At 45.3% G+C, this 17,536-nt stretch overlaps 3 protein-coding genes across 3 annotated transcripts; all 3 read right to left on the reverse strand.

Annotated features, from left to right (window-relative positions):
• Window positions 1–1,185: 1,185 nt before the first annotated feature.
• LOC117837824 (uncharacterized) lies at window positions 1,186–3,601 on the reverse strand. Its single transcript, XM_034717600.2, has one exon. It carries the CDS (start codon window positions 2,909–2,911, stop codon window positions 1,571–1,573), a length of 1,341 nt encoding a protein of 446 aa, XP_034573491.1. The 5' UTR covers window positions 2,912–3,601; the 3' UTR covers window positions 1,186–1,570.
• Window positions 3,602–6,112: 2,511 nt separating this feature from the next.
• On the reverse strand, window positions 6,113–8,023 carry LOC117837823 (protein ENDOPLASMIC RETICULUM-ARRESTED PEN3). Its single transcript, XM_034717599.2, has one exon. It carries the CDS (start codon window positions 7,970–7,972, stop codon window positions 6,545–6,547), a length of 1,428 nt encoding a protein of 475 aa, XP_034573490.1. The 5' UTR covers window positions 7,973–8,023; the 3' UTR covers window positions 6,113–6,544.
• A 475-nt stretch (window positions 8,024–8,498) lies between these two features.
• On the reverse strand, window positions 8,499–16,449 carry LOC117837822 (uncharacterized). The gene is made up of 24 exons (XM_034717598.2): window positions 16,159–16,449; window positions 15,736–16,071; window positions 15,566–15,627; window positions 14,827–14,964; window positions 14,476–14,727; window positions 14,284–14,370; window positions 13,660–13,761; window positions 13,521–13,586; window positions 13,288–13,395; window positions 13,143–13,204; window positions 13,014–13,058; window positions 12,829–12,902; window positions 12,412–12,479; window positions 12,258–12,326; window positions 11,779–11,876; window positions 11,616–11,697; window positions 11,430–11,508; window positions 11,272–11,359; window positions 11,050–11,203; window positions 10,495–10,686; window positions 10,351–10,410; window positions 9,540–9,802; window positions 9,330–9,435; window positions 8,499–8,773 (listed from the first exon to the last, which is right to left on the reverse strand). Exons 1-24 carry the CDS (start codon window positions 16,343–16,345, stop codon window positions 8,717–8,719), a joined length of 2,835 nt encoding a protein of 944 aa, XP_034573489.1. The 5' UTR covers window positions 16,346–16,449; the 3' UTR covers window positions 8,499–8,716.
• Between the last annotated feature and the right edge of the window lie 1,087 nt (window positions 16,450–17,536).

The raw sequence follows: 17,536 nt of genomic DNA on the forward strand, positions 1-17,536 counted from the left end.
GCCACGCGTCTGTAGAATACCTACGCAGCTTCTCTGCGCAGATGACATATTTCTGACGGATCTCCAACCATCCAAGAGGCCGAGCCATCACTTGCGTTTCTTATGCACCTACCTAAATCTAGACCTTGTTTAGTTGGTCAAATTGGGAGATGCAAAATTACTGTGCTAGCACTATAGCACACTGTAGCGTTTCGTTTGTATTTGTGAATTATTATCCAAATATTGACTAATTAGGCTCAAAAGATTCGTCTCGCAAAGTACAACAAAACTCTGCAATTAGTTTTTAATTTCGTTTACATTTAGTACTCCATGCATGTACCGCAAGTTTGATGTGATGGGGAATCTTCTTTTTGCATAGTATCAAAGTTGGGAGTTAGGGGTAACTAAACATGACCCTAGTAAAATGCTTTCCAAAGATTCTGTCCAGTATCCACGAACGCAAATCTGGAATCAAATATGTTGCTATTGGTGGGCAAAGGTACATGCAAAGGTCATGATTTAGCTAGGGCTGTTCTGTTCATGTATAAAAGTGGTCTGTCTCGTGCACATTCTAGGGCTTCTAATGTTTCAGAAAAAAAAACACATGTGCATAAGAATATCGTGAAACGACTATGATTGAAGATTTATAGTTTAGTATTAATCATATCTTTCATTGCTATATTTCTCTATTGGAACGAGTATTCTTAAAAAAATCTTGCTTTCAAATACACTCACACTATTAGGATGATGAAATGGATCGCTAGGTCAGACCTTTGGTATCGCTAGGTCTCTTTTCTTTACTTCCTTTTAGACCTTTTGGTACCAAGCCACTAGTGGCCCAATAAATAGGGGATGAAAGGATAGTGGCCCAAATTGGGATGAAAATGTTCAGTGTTGATAGACTAGGCCCATGGCCCAGAAACAGGCCCGCGTACTAATCTTTTTGGATTTTGCTACATTGTGGCTGAGTAATGGAAAAGTTAGCTGGTCAACAAACTAGAACAAGAAAGGGAAATCTTGCTACTTACAGTTCTCTCTGCAGTTTGCACTTTTTCCCCTTAATACACAAGAGAACGGTGTCTTCGTACTATTGAGTAGTCAAAAAGGTAAGTCCTAAACTCCTAATGACAAGGTATGGTACATGCAACAGAGAGGCACAAAGCAAATCTGAACACACATCAACATCAAGATGAGAAGTCAGGATAATTGAGCAGAGACCACTAGACCATGTAGCAAAACAGCTGACAGGGGACCAACAACAGTAAGAGCCACAGAAACATGCCAACCACACTACTACAAAACCCAATCAAACATTATGGTTCTGGCGCGTCGCACTCGCGTGGTAGGCTCACTCAACTCCGTATCATTCACAAGCTCGATCGGATCCAGCAAATTAGACGACGGCGTCGGCCACTGCTGATTGCACGATCCGACCAGGGATCCAGAGCTCCGGGACAGCGCGCGCGAGGCCTCCCCACGAACGCGACCGCGCCACGGCGAGTGACCGGTGACCACAGACCGGTGAACAGTGAAAGGCTATACACTAGTACTGCGTGCAGGCTGGCCGCCTCGTGGCCGTCGTGGCTGCTGGCTAGCTGCTGTAGAGGATGACGAAGCACGGGAGCACGGCTCTGGGGTTGAACACCAGCAGCTCGACGTCGTCCCCGCCGGTGGCTCTGCCACCGCCGACGCCGCGCACGGGCACCATGGAGTCGTAGGCCACCTTGTCGTCGTCGGCGCCGCGGCCGACGCGCCCGGCCACGACGCGGCACACCAGCATGGCGCGGCGCACCTGGAGGAACGCGAACTCGCGCTCCACGTCGTCGGGGAGGGAGGCGTGCGCGGCCCACGCGGAGGCGTAGGTGGCGATGCCGTCCACGTCGGCCTGCTTCCCCGCGAACCCGTGCCGCAGGGTGCTGCACACGCAGCAGTAGGGGCTCCCGCACGCGCCGCCGCCGCCCAGGGAGCAGAGCATGGTGGAGCAGTGGAAGCGCAGGCGCTCGTTCCCGTCCGCGACGCACCGCTCCTCCACGGCGGCGGCGGCGGCGCCGCCCTCGCCGGCGCAGCGCCGGGCGGCGCGCGCGCGGACGAGGTCGCGGTACTCCTCGAAGCGGGCCAGCGCACGGGGGTTGTGGTGGATCCTGAGGACGCGGCGGACGACGATGGGGGCCTCGCCGCCGACGCCGGGCTTCCACCCGGCGAGGAAGATCATGCGGATGATGTTCGTGCTGGAGTCCAGGTCGGTGAGCTCCGACAACGAGTGCCTCATCGCCTGGTGGAGCTCCAGCAGCTGCGGCCGTGCCAGCACCTCGCCGCACACCTTGCAGGGGAACACGTCGCCGCGGGCGGCGAACGACCGCGACGACTGCCTGCTTGCCTGCAGCAGCTTCTGCGGCGAGGACGGGACGGGGGTGGCGCTGAGGGAGCGCACTGAGAGCGGCGACATGAACGGAGAAGACGACGCGCACGGCGACGACGGCGTGGACAGCACCACCGACGCCGAGGGCTGGGGCGGCAGGGACCGGGCGAGAGGTGAGGACACGGTGGTGGTCACCGCCTCCTCCTCCTCCCTTCCCGCAACGGTGGCATCCCTGGCCCCGGATGAAGAGAAGATGCGGTGGAGGTATAACCGGAGGCTGGCGGCGACCGACGACACGTGCCTGCGCCGGGCTCTGACACTATCGTTGGTAGCGGCAGACGACGACGCGGCCGGGGAGAAAATCAACGGCGATATCTTCCTCCTCTTGTTGCTCCCACCTCCGGCGCCGCCCACTTTCCCATCGGCGTCGGCGTCCTCAGCTTCGTCCTCCTCCCGTGCCCGCGCGGCAGACCCAGAGGAGAAGCAGCAGCCGGCGTGGCCAATGTGGATGAAGAGGAGGAAGAAGAGCGACAGGAAGCCACGCAGCAGCGAGCTGCCGCTGCCGCCCGCCATCGCCGATCTTTGACCACCACCAGCAGCGAGCTTGCTCAGTCCTCGCGCACTTGACTCAGATCATGCCGGCGCAAGCGCAATGCAATGAGAGATTGAGGACCATAAAGGAAGGAATACTCTGACAGGTGAGTGGAGGAAGCAAGCTCAAGCCGGGAAGTGATCGGAGGTGGAAAGGGAAGGGAAAAGGGCCGGGAGCTTAAAGCCGAGAAGGGAACGTGCCGACGTGGTGGGCTGCGTGCTGGTAAAGTACGGAAGCCGAACGCAAAAGGCGATCCCGTGGCGACAGCAACACGGTGTGCCGTGTATATACGCAAGAACGGCAAAGGTTCCATGCAGCTACTGCTGCTGGTGTAGGCATGACAGCGCTAGTCTCCCAGCTCCATGCACCGTCAGCCCGTCGGTCACATAGAGGAGGCTGTGCCTGTAGACTTGCACAGGCGGGTGAAGCGAATGATGGATGTGGGCAAGCTACCGATCGATCAATGGGGACGGGGGTTGATGCCGCGCCTCATCTCGCCGTCGCCCGCGGAGCCTGGATTAGTGGATTGGAACGTGTAGGCTCGGAGGGAGCCATCATCATTGTTGATCCGCCTGACGTGCCCTCCTCTGTCCCCGGCCTGCCTCCACACCGATCTCCATGGCGCATCATGTATTCATGTCACCTCTCACTGACCCCCTGGCTGGCCGCTAAACCCCAAAAGATTAGCCGAGGCATGGCAACGCGACGGGCGGTGAGGCGAGACGGAGAGGGAGACAGCGGGCGGGACAAGATGCGACTGTCCCTGCGGCGCTCCCGAACAAGGCGAAACGTGCAGCGGCGGTCTGACCCGCGCAGCGCAGAGATCCCCTCGGCCCTTGCTAGCTAACGCCTGGCCCATGTGCCCCCTCCATGATGCCCGCGGCCCGCCACAGCGAACCGAGCTGTATTTCGGCGTAGAATACGTGCGTCTCGAGGGTTTTTTTGTCACGCTGGCTGCGAGTCCTCGGGTATGATGGCGGCTGTGCCCTTCCGAACGCAGCTAAACGGATGGGAAGACCCGTCGGCAGCGCCGCGTAATCATCCGCAGCAGCGTACGTTGTACTCGAGTACATGGGATCCGAGACTCGCGACCAAACTGTGGAGCACATCTGGAATCTGAGTCGTGCACAAGGAACGAATGATATGCTCCGGCGGCAGGGACAGACCGGGGGCTCTTGCTTCTTGAGATTCGCTGCTAGTATCACTTTGCCGTGCTGGGTTACGTACGATTTTAGCCCTTATTTTTTTCTGGATGAGATGTTGTGGTGGTTTTTATAGGTTTTTAGCAATGCTTTGTGGTACGATTCGCCATGTTCTGAGCCAAAAGGGAGCATCCAAGCCCATGCACACGACACTACGACAGTCCTCCGTTAAGACATTAGATAATGTGATTCCCGGACCTCATCATGAGACAACAAAAGTTGCGAGCCAACCAAGAAGTTCGTTCAGCATCCGAGCAAAAAAAAAATATTGTTTTCATTCCAAGTTCAGCGTCTGAACAACATCACTTTGCCATCCTGGCTTACATACAATTCTCTTTTCTTTTCTTTTTCAAACGAGATGTTGCCATGGTTACCATTTATAGTTTTGGTAAATGCTTTATGTTACGGCTTACCAAGTTACCATGTTCATGTTGCCCATGCACACAGCACTCCATTCAGCCGAGACAATCTGATTCCCAGACCCCATCATGAAACAACAAAAGAAACTACCAGACCAAGAAATGGTTACAGCAACTTATTATCAGAAATCATTTAGCTCCAGTTTATAGCAATAGCATGCCCCAGTCCATAACAATCGACAAGACTCGTACAATCACCACTCTCTCTGTAAAAGTGTAAAGATCCCAAAGATTATGTTGTTTCCTACTGTGGATATATAAAAAAGTATTAGTGCGTCACTATGACCGTAGCTGTTCAGAATTAGTCAGCCATTCACAACATCTACTCTGGTGCTGGTAAAGAAATTAAGAAACGTGGTACCATTATTTGTTTCTTTTTCTGATACCGACTGTCTGAAGCTCAAAGAAGAAAAAAGGACGCTTACAAAATCTTTCACTTAAAATAAGAAAGCAGGTTGCTTACATAGCTTACATAAAAGCCTACATGCTCGCTGCTGTATCTTTTTGCATTATATCTGATAAGTTATTTTGACACAAGCACCCTACCTACTAAACTGTACAAACATCACATCACTAACAAAACCTGTACTAAACTAATGTACTCTTGCAGATACTGTTCTCGTGGCAACATTCTGAAATGAAACTTTTAATATGGACAAAAGCTGCAGTTTAGAATGAATAGGACTTTCTTTTTTTGGTAGAGGTGAAATTAATGAACTTTGAGTTATGATATTTCATAAGAAACAATCATAATTTCTCTAATAATTCTTTTGAATCCGGTACACTATGTTCAGAGTATAATCATCCAAATGCACAACATAATTTATTGCACATACAAAGCAAGACAGCATCAAAGCACAAAAAGAACTATAGGTGCTCAAGCATATAAATTTGGAACAAAATCTGTGGTTGAATTTGCACTTTCAAAGGATCCTACTCCAACAAAGAAAAGGATAATCTAACAAGTGAGGTTGAACAAAGTTTAAAGAGGAAGACACCAATTATTATATTTAGGCGATACATTTCTTTCATGATGATTAGTAGGGTACACCAAAAGAATAGCCTTAAGTTCTCTGATAATGAGGTTGGCCGAGATGATGAAAAGGGAAGAGTGAAAACCTGCTCACTGTGACTTTACTGAAGATGATATCACATTATCTTCTTTCAAGGATATCACAGCAGTTTCTTCAAAAGCTGGAGCTGGTAAAAATGGTCGCGGAGGAGCAATATCTCTACCAGTCTACCCCAATACTTCATATATGGTTATACCCAGAGGATTATGGATATTCCAATTCATTATTCGAAATCTGCAAATATCAAATGCCTGGATAATTATCCCACTATATATTCTCGTAAGTCCTAACCAATAACTTCTAAAGATGAGGATGAAAAGAGGTTGCTCTCAATGTCAGAAAATAAATATTTTTAAGCTTTTCTCTCAAGCAACGCAGGAGAGCTGCATGCCATTTCCTTAATAAGAGAGAAGAAATACAAAGGAGAGGCAAGAGTCTGCTCCCAGTACAAAGGAGAGGCAGGAGCCTACTCCCAGACACACTCAACAAGATAAGAATAAATCATTCTAATAGCAAGTTGGTATCATGCTCTCAGCCCAGGATGCTGTGGTAGGATAATTACAAATTTAGTAATACGTAAACATATGGCACTAAATCGAGGATGCTATGACTTTTTGACAATTGATACTGTAAAAGGTAAGATCTTGTGCTAAGAGACTAAAAAGGAAGTTTTACATCCAAGAAGGTTACTTCTTTCAATTTCATGCATTTGCCACGAAATGCATCTGCTGAAGCACGACATGTGACTATACATAACATATCTCGTGAGGCCGACTACAAAGGACCATATTTTCAGTACCGAATTGTGCATGAAGCCATGAACCAAGAACAAGAATGGCATCATGTTTGGCAAGTGCACTTTCAATTCTCTTGGTAGACCTACTGAGCAGTCACTCCGTGTCCACAAGAGGAGACTGCTATCAGAGAGAAACAGCACCAGCAAGGTGGGACGTCTCCCACACTTCCACACCTTGCATATTTTCTCTTGTCAGAAACAAGCGATCTCCACCCCCTGCCATCATCTGTATCATTCCACGTTTAGCGTCCTCTTCCGTGTCCACATAGCAACTCCTATAAAAGCTTTCATCGATTCCTTCACTTCTGGGTCCTTCCTTTGTTCCTGATTGCTCTGCGAAGTCGCCTGTGTCGTGAAGCTGTTCTCCCAATCGGGACCAAACCTCCAGTCCATCCTTCCGACTGACAAATACTTGAGACTGATGGCAATGCAGAACACTGCCATAGCCTCCTCCACTCCCTCTTGGTCCTGATGACATATACACCCAAGGGTCGTTACCAAGGGATCTCAGGTCTGCCACTGCAACATCTCCTGATTTTGAACAAACCTTGTAAATTGCCTGCTGCTTGACATCCACATCTGCATCTGCAAATGGATCCCCAAACCTACTGCTTCTTCCAGCTCCCCCTGGTTCGCTTGTCTCCCACACCACATTCCCAGACCGAATATCCCACAGCCTCATGTAGCCAGAGTAGCCGAATGCCCCAGAACTCACAAATGATGCAAACACCAGCCCAGGTGCCGGCAGGTGCACCACTCGACATGGTGTCGATGACTTTGCCGCACTACCACTCTGCCGGCCAATCTCCTGCATTGGCTTCAGTGTTACAGGGTCAACCACCAGGATGCAGTTCTCCCGATGAGGGCACTCAAATGTTGCCAAGATGGGTGAATTCTTATCGGCAGCATCAGCAGGACAGGCAGCAATGGCGACGACCTTCGCCTTGCTGCAGCGAGTGTCAGTGGGATCCGACCACTGAACGGAGGCGACATGCCGGCCTTCGAGGTAGTCGTACACGTGCAGCCCTGGAGCGGAGGCGGACCCGAGGACGACGAGGCCGGGGGGCAGTTGCTGGAGTGAGGTGATCCGGTGGAGGTGGGTCCGGAAGGTGGAGAGGTGATCCAGCGCCGGGGAGTAATAGGTGACCTGCCCGGCGCCGTGGGCAAGGCAGAGGGACCCGTCGTGGTGCGGCGCGAAGGCGGTGGGGAACGGCTCGGAGGCGGGGGAGAGGGTGGAGGCGAGGGAGACGGAGAAGCCGCGGAGCGGCGGCGGAGAGAGCGCAGCGAGGAGCTGCGCGTGGAGGCCGTAGAAGTGGGCCTCGTCGAGGAGGACGCGCGCGGGGAAGGCGGGCGCGGCGGAGGACGGGGCGCGGATGGCGGCGAGGACGGCGGATAGGAGGGCTGGGTCGCGGTCCACGAAGGTTGGGGTGGGGGAAGGGGAATCGAGAGACAGGGAGAGGGAAAGGGAGCTTGCCTCCAGCGAGAAGAGCTTGCCCCCCACGTTGAGCTGCTTCACTGTGCCGCTCTTGCCGCCGCCGCCGACGGTTCCCATCGTTTGCTCGTTGCTGGTGCTAGACTGCCGCTGGGCGCTGGTTGTCCCTGAGGAGGCGACGACTTTTCTTCAGATTCAGACTGGGCAAAATGGATCAGAACACGTGGTATTGGGCCAGCCATGTTATGGGTAGGAAGGTCAGGTCGGCTCGGCCCATCAGACGAGTCATTGGATCACTGTCCAAGTCGAACCCACAAGCCCACTTTGGGCAAGAGCCATTTTCCTCTTCTTGAAAGGAACCATTATCCAAATACAACATCGACATCGGTAACTAGAATTCAAACAACAATATTTTGTTTTTGGAAAAAAAATGCAGGTCCTTTCTCATTGACGAGCATGGGACATCTATGGTGCTGACTTTCTTTTTTTTTCTGAGCCAATGTTGATGGCTAGTTCTTGGAGAAATGTTCATGGACTTTGTCATGATTTCTGCTGCCTTTTCTTTTAAAATAAATATTTTAAGCCATAAATCTTCTGATCTTGGCATGGAACCAACACAAAGCGCTTGACAGTTGAGACACCGACATAATACATCCTGATGGCATTCTTGATTTCTTCTTGTCTCCCAAATTATAGAAAGAAAATGTGCATGTGACATTACATATAAGTGTAATTTTAGTTTGATCCATCAATAGTTCAAACTATCCTACATGATACACATGGTACAATCAATATACAGAGAAGGATATAATTAAAAAGGGGGAAAAGATGACTTTACAGTACAAGGGCAAGGACCAAACGGGCCTAACTGAGCAGAAGATCGCGAACTCTCACTGGTCTTTTCACTGCATTTGTGAAACCCTGCACATTGCAGTCACCTTCATGAGATAATGGCAAAAGAAAAATGTGTATAAACTATAAAGGGGCGTACAATTGTTGGCATGAGTCCAAAGCCAAAGGAGTGGCCGAGTGGAATCGCACGGGTCGGATTAGCATACAAGACATGTCGGCAACTAAAATCAATTGATTGAATAAACTTTCTGCTGGGTGTTACTTGGGAGGTATGTAAATAAAAAAATTTATCTGTTGTCACTGAATGCGGGCATGTGGTTCTAGCTCCCACATATCATCCTAACGTTAAATGTTGATTTCTACATTATACGTGTCCTCAATGTCATTGAGAAAATTTTATCTTCATTCCAAGAGCTTAAACAAAATAACTTTTAAAAAACATTGTTCCATCAACAACGATCGATGTATAGTAGGGAATACATACTTGTCATGTTGGATCTAGGACCACACCCACGTCCAGCAAATTTAATTATAAGGGACAACCAATTCCATAGTATTCTTAATGATTCTGTTTATTATATGAAAACACAAAAGGATAACTAAAGATTGGTGAAAAGCAACATACCTCATTGTATTTGAAGATCAGAGGGCGTGAGTCCCTCTGAGTTGTTGCTCCTTGCTGCCCAGCATCACTATGAGTTTTTGCATCTACCAGTCTTTCCTTCCTAAACCTGTTTTTGTCAAAGGAAATAGGTAAACTTCACCATTATCAATAGTTGTAAGTAAAATAGCAAGTTGGCATCTAATGAGCGATAGTTGGACATTACTACATTACCTGTCAAAGAAATTTGTTGCACGGTTGGAGTGCTTTTTGGCAGGTGCAGGACTTTTACCATTCAGACTAGAGGCTGAATTTGATTGCATTTGAAGTGTAGTTGAATTGCGCTTGGAGCTATCCTTGGAAGAATGTAATGCTGGAGCAATGGAATCAGCTATTGCTTTCTTTCTTATAGCTGATAAAGGTTCGCTCCTGACATCTCCATCATTAGTTTGGTTCAACTTGCCAGCACTATATTTAATGATCTTCTGCTTCTCTACCTGCATCAAAGATATTGTGTTGACAAGGATGAGAACAAATTGCCTTTGTTCTACAGCAAATTTCCCTCATCAAAATCTTCCTCATGTGTTCAAGTATGCCTATGGCCCTGTTTCTTTCGATTTAGTGCAGTTTCTTAAAAAAAAAAACAAAGCCGCGGACAGGTGCAAGTGCACTGGCAAATACAAGATTTGACATAAGCAATATCACATAGGCAAATACCAGATTTGACATAAGCAATATCACAAGTTCGAGAGCATATATGGATTTACTGAATTCAAAATTTATGTCAGTACCTGTCAAGAGAAAGCTTTCAAGGTGCAGCTCAGTCATATGCCAATTGAACGTGCTTTTCTCAGTTAGTATTTATAAAAGTCCAACATAATTTGCCAAAAGATTGTAAACAATAAATGATAGCCTCAGAGAAAAAAAGGATATATATTTAGTTGTTACAGTTAAATTCAGTTAGAACTTGGAAGATTGGCATCAAGTGCTAAGCAGACATGAAACTATAAATTTACATAATTGCAAATTTAGAAGGATAACTCACCTCATGCACCAAGAGCTGTTTCATGGCCAGAGACAGATCAATGTGCTCTGATTGATAGCCCTGATATCAAGAGCTATGTTAGGTATAGTGAGAAGAGTGCACAATATGTGAATTAAGAATAAGAACTTAAAGATCAAAACAAACCTTAAAGTTTATGATATCACTGAATGGAGGATGGAGAGAAAGTGAAGGAACATCATGTGGCACCACAGATATGTTTGCCCTTTCTTGAGGGGCAAACTTTGTGTTTCTATATGTAACTGAGTAGGAAACCATAGTATCAACTAGCTGCACAAGTTCATCCTTTTCTCTCTGTGACAGCAAATTCAGGGCTACCTGAAAAGATCCTGTGCTGTTAGAAACCTTGTAAAAAGATTAAAACATAGTCTTATATTCAAACTTGCAATGCCATGTAGAACCAATGTTTCTTTCAAAAACAAATTCTAGAAACAATATGTTTCATACTGGTGAACTTGGATTGGCATAGGGCCTTAAACCCTTTCCTTAGTTGATATTTATTTCAGAAGAAAATATTAAGATATTGGCTCCATAGTTTCATGCTTCATTTGTGGTAGTTCAAATCACTATAAACATACGTTAACCATGCAATACTCACTTCAGTTGTTGAAGACAAATTAATTAAGCAAATAAGTAATATACCAACAGATTAATTTCGAGATAAAGTTTGGCACAACTTACAGGTCTTAAACTCAGTGGAGAGAGAATATGTAAGAAGGGGGAAGCAATATCTTCAACAAATGATTCTACTGACATGTGCCTTGAGACAACAGGTGACATTTCGGTTTGCCAGGTCTTCAACATGTCTTTCTTTTCTAAAAGCATCGTTCGGGACCTAAAAAACACATCGACATTAGGGCCACTGAGTAGGCTGCAAAAAATATGATTATATGGAGGGATTACCTCTGCAAAGCTTTTGGCCATTCAATATTTGGCTTTTCAACTTGAGCAACCATGCGACTTATTGTGATGGCAATTGGAGGTTGATATGCTGAAATAAGTGGTTCAACATTGTTAGTAAAATATCTATACAAAGAAGAAAATATACAGTCCTATAATACCAAGAAGCGGCATCTGCTGAGTCCGGTAAACATATTTGGTCAAGCAATCTGAAACTCCAAGTATATCGAGACATTTTACCTGCATGGTAGTTTTTGAAGACGAATTATTAAAGGAAGAATATCAAGCGTCACGCAAATCAAACATCCCATCATTAGCCAAAATCAATGTCTTGTACAGATACTCACAGTCTTTTGCAACATTGGGTCGTGGTATGATAGTCTCAAGAAGTTTTCGTGGATTCCATCCATGGTAACTTCATAGTCCCCACTGCAAATGAAATACTTATGCAAATAAAGAAGTGACACCAGCTCAAAGAACCATGTAAGAAATCTGACAGATAAATTTTACCGGTTAGATATGAGTGTGAAGAGAGAATCAGTGTCCTTATCTTTACTGAAATGACTTTCAGCCTTTCCAGATCGCTTGAGTTTTTTCTTTTGCAAAACCTGTGGAACAATTAACTCAATAAGATGAAAAAAAAAGGTACAACGAAAAAAATATGTGCTGGTGTTGGTTGAAACTTTGCTACCATAGGTCCTAAGACCTGATTTAAACATAGAGCAGGAGTAACCATCTTTCTTCTTAATTAAATTATATGCAACTCTCCTGCATGTTTGAGGAAAAAAAAAGAGAGTGGGAGTAACCAAAAGACATCTAAAATGTCGTGTTACGTTGAATTACAGAAGGTTAAGGTTCATAAAGTTGATAACAAGGCCCAAAAGAACTATGTATAGAGATGTAGTCACAATGGAACAGGTTCATAAGTGGCTGTAGTTGTGATTCCAAAAGAGAACTGCTGAAGAGGCATTACAGGGAGAAAACCAGACCTGTTTCCAGACATCGAGGATGCTTTTTGACTTATCCTTCTGTCCAATTACTTGTGAATCAAATGATGACTGCTCCATAGCACATACCATTAGGGAAACAACACCATATCTGCCAATAGTAGCTTCATATGGATATTTAGATCAGCTCACTTACAATGTTTAGTGCCACCCCTTTCTTGTTCAAAAATTGAAGTGTGTTTAAGCATGACCGGATGTCACATTCTGCAGGGCAATATTTCTCAGTCTATGAAAATAACCATTCATCTCAGGGTAGCAAAGATACTCCATGCAAACAATAGCAATCCCTTTTCATCCATCCAAGTATTAGAAAGTGCATAATACAAGCAAAAGAAGCAGCTCTTTGAAAAGAAAAAAAAAAGAGAGAATAGTAGCCAGATCAAATAATGAAATGCAAATTAAAACAGATTTATATCAACTAGGCCGAAAAGATTGATCTTAGTTCTGTTACTGTTAAAAAAGAACTGCACATGCCATCAATTCATTACACGATGATACTTAAACATATGTCTCACTGTTTTTACAAATAAAAAATGTGCAACAGAAATCGTACCAGTATACTCAGCTAATGCAGAAAGAGCAATTGCACTTGTCTTGAAACCTTCATTTTTGCATATATACTTGAGCCTAAACAAGAAAATTGATTTATGAACACATGGGTGTCATGAAAGTATGTGGCTACAAAGATATGTTCTGTTACTATGTGATGAAGCTTAGGAATAAGTGCAGTCACATCACCTGTTCACCACACGACTAATCGTTGGCTGCACAAACACATGAACCCTGTGAAATTAAATCGGTCCTCATAAGCAAAACCTTCAATGATTTATAACTGTACCAAACATAATGAAAGAAGGGAGATATTACTTGGCTACTTGGCGCAGTTGTCTCAAGGCTGGAGCATAAAGGTCATTGCATATACAAATTACCTTTGAACATTGTCTAATCAGTACATTTAATAGACTGTAAAGACAATCAAAATGGAAGCAAAGGGGGTAACGTCAATGCTTACAGGCCTCAATAGTTTTGCCATTCTTTGACTTTTTTTAGATGCCTTTCGGACTTGAGTTTCTTCAGCATTAGTGCTTCTGTCAGAATTATTACTCTTTTCAGCATTGATCTGCAAGAGAAGAGCAAACCATCCGATGCAAACTCTTATTTGGTACGATGAAAACCTGATATAGAAGTGGGAAAATAAGTAGAGCTGCAGCAAACTATAAGATAACTATGTCAGGAGAGGACTACCATCTTCAGAATAACCTCCACTGCACCTTTTCCATCACCAAGTGCTCCATCAATTTCATCGATTACCTAAACAGGACAGAAAATTCAACAAAATATAGAGGGAGAAATTCGAAAACTGAAGCAGCAGTATTTAACTCACCAGACACTTGGGCTTGGAATCTGACATGATTGAGTTCATCTGAACTACATCAAGAATTTTTGTTTCAATAGATGAAGCAGAACGATCATCGCTGGCATTTATCTGCATTTAACACAGAACATGAGCAACAAATAGAACTTGAATTGAGAACTAGGAAGTTAATGCATCTCTGAAGCATCCATGATTAAACAGGTGGATATATTGCGATGATACCATGACAGACAGAGACTATGACGGACATGGTACCAGCAAAAATTTATCTTCCTGAGGAGCCTGAAGGATCAACAGGCCAATTAGACAAACCAACCACTCGGACATTTTTTTTAACAAGAGGCAGTGCTAAAAGTTGTGTATAAATATTACTGGAAGGAGGATCAACATAGTTTTGACATAAAATAATAGTTGCAGTTTCCGGTGCGCGCGCATGTGTCTATATATCAAAATCTTAAGCATTGAGTTATAGTCATGCCTTGGAACGTTAAAAAACTGAAACAGGGGGGGTTTGGAAGGAAGACAACAGATATATCTGGCACTAAAGAAATAGCTCATAAATCCTCTTTAGTTATACATTATCACATTAAACAACAAAACACACTGCTAGTATTGTATGATCATAACACAGACCTCCACAACATGGTAGCCACAATGTCTAGCTGCAACATGAGCTAGTGTTGTTTTTCCTAGACCAGGTGGACCACAGAGTAGCAACACCTGCAACATCAGGAAGGTATCAGTTACAGTAGGGAACCAGCATGACAAACCAGCAATATCTTTTATAGACAGCTTTTGGTCACAGCAGAGTAGTGCTAACCCCACCTTTTGTTCTGGTGTATTGTCAGCTGGTGACCTTTTGCTGAAGGAGCCACCCAAACCTTCAGAGTTGCTACTAGGTGTATTCAGGGGCATGTCAACAGGACCTCCCTTACTCTTGGAGAAGAAATTTTTGTTATTTGCATTCTTTTGGATGGTAGAAGAGTGCCGACGTAAGGCAGATAAAACATCATCACATGTAGCTCGAATATGGGATCCAAAAACACAAGAGTCCCATTGTTTTAGCCACAGAAGCACCTGAACAAGGCACATACACACATGTCAAGTAAAACGGATCAAGCATAAACGGAAAGCTTGACTTTGAAGTAGCAAGGTGCAATTTGGAACAGTATTTACCTCCCTGTTTGTGTGCTCATCACTTAACAGCTCTGTGAAAGAATTTGGTGCATACTTTTCCACCCAAAGTTTTTCTGTGACTAGTGGAGTCGCTGAACTAGCCTCGTTATCAAGTGAGTCTGTGCTTTCCTGCAAGGCCTTCATAGACATCACCAAAAGTGAGTAGGTTACTTTTAGTAGATGTGGTAAAATATAATAATAATCACATGCCATATCATCAAAGTAAAAATGGTTAGCCAAGCCATTTCTTGAGTTAATAGTCAGTGCACGTTGTAGACATGGTTAGGTCCATACAGTAGATTTGTGCAACTCCCTATGGGCATTGCAGTACTGACTAGTGAAACTAAAAGTGAACAGTGTCTTCTAGATCACTCCATAAAACAGAAAATACAGGAATTGTTTTTTTAGAAGAAACAAAATATCGGAGTTATTATGTGACTTGTGAGATTATCATGGCAAATTTCCATTGTAAAATCCAAAAGGAAGAAAGACATCCATCCCCTGTTCTGGGTTGAACTGAAAAAAATAAGTAGCATAGGTGATTGCCACTTCCTAGTACCAATCGACAATATCCACTACATTTTCCAGTGATACCCAGATAAGTACCATTTGATTCACAGTGTTCATTTTAGATATTTCTTATGCTCCCTGTTTAGTCATAATTAAATGGTGCCGTGTTAAGATTGATCATTTAGTGTCATCTATTGAATATGCCTAACAATGTTCTTTATGTATATACCTTTGCTAAAGCCTCCTGTTCAGCACGCCTTGTTAGTGAATGAAAGGATTCTGAAAGCAGGCCTGCAGAATCACAACAAAAAGGAAAGTGACAAAATGAGCCATGAACAAACCAAGTCAATTGCATCCTGATTTCCGAGGGAAATAAATCACTTAGTACCAGTAACTAACCCTTGTGGTTGGGATTTGGGTTGGAGAAGTGAGCCCCTTGCCTCGTTCCATTAATTCCTCCACCAACCAATCCCTTAACTGCAAGCTTGGCATAAACCCTCTCCCCATTGGGCGCAGTGACGGGCACACAGTCCCCATGGATCTCCGACGCGAACCGCGAGATTGTCTTCTCGGCAACGACGACTTCAGGGGCGGGAGGAGGAGGCGAGTAGCGCAGCCACTCCTCGTCCTCCGAATCCTCCCGCTCCACGTTCCTCCGCTTGCTCCTCTCCTCTTCCTCCTTCTCCGGCGGTGGTGGAGGTGGAGGCCGCTTCAACCCGCCTTCCGAGGCTTCATCTTTGCAAGCATTTGGTCAATTCCGTCAGCAATCGAAACAATCGAGAGCTAGGGTTGCGATATACAGAGAGGGAGAGTGCTGCATACTTGCGCGTGGCGGAGCGGGCTCCGGCGGCTGCGAGGAATCGCGCGGTTGGTCCGAGTCGCCGTGGGGCGGGACGAAGCCCTCGTCGGGGTCGTCGAAGTAGACGTCCTCCTCTTCCTCCGGGAGGAGGCCGTGGCTCTCCATCCACTCAAGCTCGTCCGGATCTGGCATATCCATGTCCATGTCCATCGCCGATTCGCCGAAGCAGCGGTGGCAGGTAGCAGAGCTGCGGCGGTAGCCTGGCGGCGGCGGAAATGTGAAGAGCCGATGGCGGGAAGTGGCAGAAATGGAGTGGGGTGTTGCCGCCTTCTCTGCCTAATGTGGTTTTGTGGCGGGCCACGCGATATGGATCAGCCCAACATGATACACAGCCTTTAAGCCCATGGACCAAGACAAGCCCATGACTCTCTTTTGTTCATCATCGTTATTCTAAAAATAACCAACTAGTGTTTTAGCTTTTTTCTCTTACTATAAGCTTGCAATGATGCAGCCAAAGCCATCTAACATTGACCTTTATTTACAAAAAAAAATAGCCTGGTCGTATGCACTTAGTAATACAGATTTCTTTATGAAAAATATTTTCATAGTTAGTAACTCCATAGTTTTTATAATCATTTCTTCATCATAACTCTAGTTGTCAACTTTATAACCCACTCTGTTCCAAATGTTGTACGTTATGAACGGATAGAGTGGGTTAATTGCAACACCGCGCCTAGGAGGAAGAGGGGAAAGGAAATGAAAACAATTAGGCTCAATCGAAAAGCATTTTGGTCTAGTCGTGTCCTGAAAAACGAAACACCAAAGCTTGTGCAAACTAGGGGAACATGCAATGATACAGTTTTTAAAAGGTTCAGATCTGCTAGACTGTAGATCGAGTATGGCTGGCAGTTGCAGTGCACCTGCAGATCGAGCCGCATATATGATTTTGTGATGGTGTCGGACTGTCTGCGCATTGTTTATTCTCCTTGCCAAATCATACCCGGTATTTATTTATTTTTTATTTACGATTACGTGCGCACCTAGCAGCCAAGCCATGATCCAAAATTGAAGCTGCAACTGTCGTAGAGCGTAATCTTTCAAAAAAAAAAAACTGTCGTAGAGCGTAGCGTCACAGGCACACGCTAGCTGGATATCGCAGAATCTTTTTAAAAAAAAAAGTTGTTTATTGATAAAATGTACTTTTAAAGAGAACGTAGTCGATTACTTCTCGGATGAATGATAGTGGTTGTTGCCTGTTGGTACCTGATATATGACCGACCTGCAGTCCCGGATGATCTTTAGTTCGGATTAAAATTTATGTCACCTCGTATATTTAGAGGCTAATTAGGAAGATTAAACATGAGCTAATTATAAAACTAATTACACAGATAGAGGCTAATT

The sequence above is a fragment of the Setaria viridis genome, chromosome 9, assembly GCF_005286985.2.
Source record: "Setaria viridis chromosome 9, Setaria_viridis_v4.0, whole genome shotgun sequence".
NCBI lineage: Eukaryota > Viridiplantae > Streptophyta > Magnoliopsida > Poales > Poaceae > Setaria > Setaria viridis.

What these genes read in the sequence shown, in the direction of transcription:
- LOC117837824 (XM_034717600.2), bottom strand. Translation starts at nt 2,911, where the DNA reads ATGGCGGGCGGCAGCGGCAGCTCGCTGCTGCGTGGCTTCCTGTCGCTC.
- LOC117837823 (XM_034717599.2), bottom strand. Translation starts at nt 7,972, where the DNA reads ATGGGAACCGTCGGCGGCGGCGGCAAGAGCGGCACAGTGAAGCAGCTC.
- LOC117837822 (XM_034717598.2), bottom strand. Translation starts at nt 16,345, where the DNA reads ATGGACATGGACATGGATATGCCAGATCCGGACGAGCTTGAGTGGATG. An exon ending in TGGCAAAACTATTGAGGCCT is followed by an intron (nt 13,205 to 13,287) that starts GTAAGCATTGAC and finishes CAATGTTCAAAG; the next exon opens with GTAATTTGTATATGCAATGA. An exon ending in TTCACACTCATATCTAACCG is followed by an intron (nt 11,698 to 11,778) that starts GTAAAATTTATC and finishes TTTCATTTGCAG; the next exon opens with TGGGGACTATGAAGTTACCA.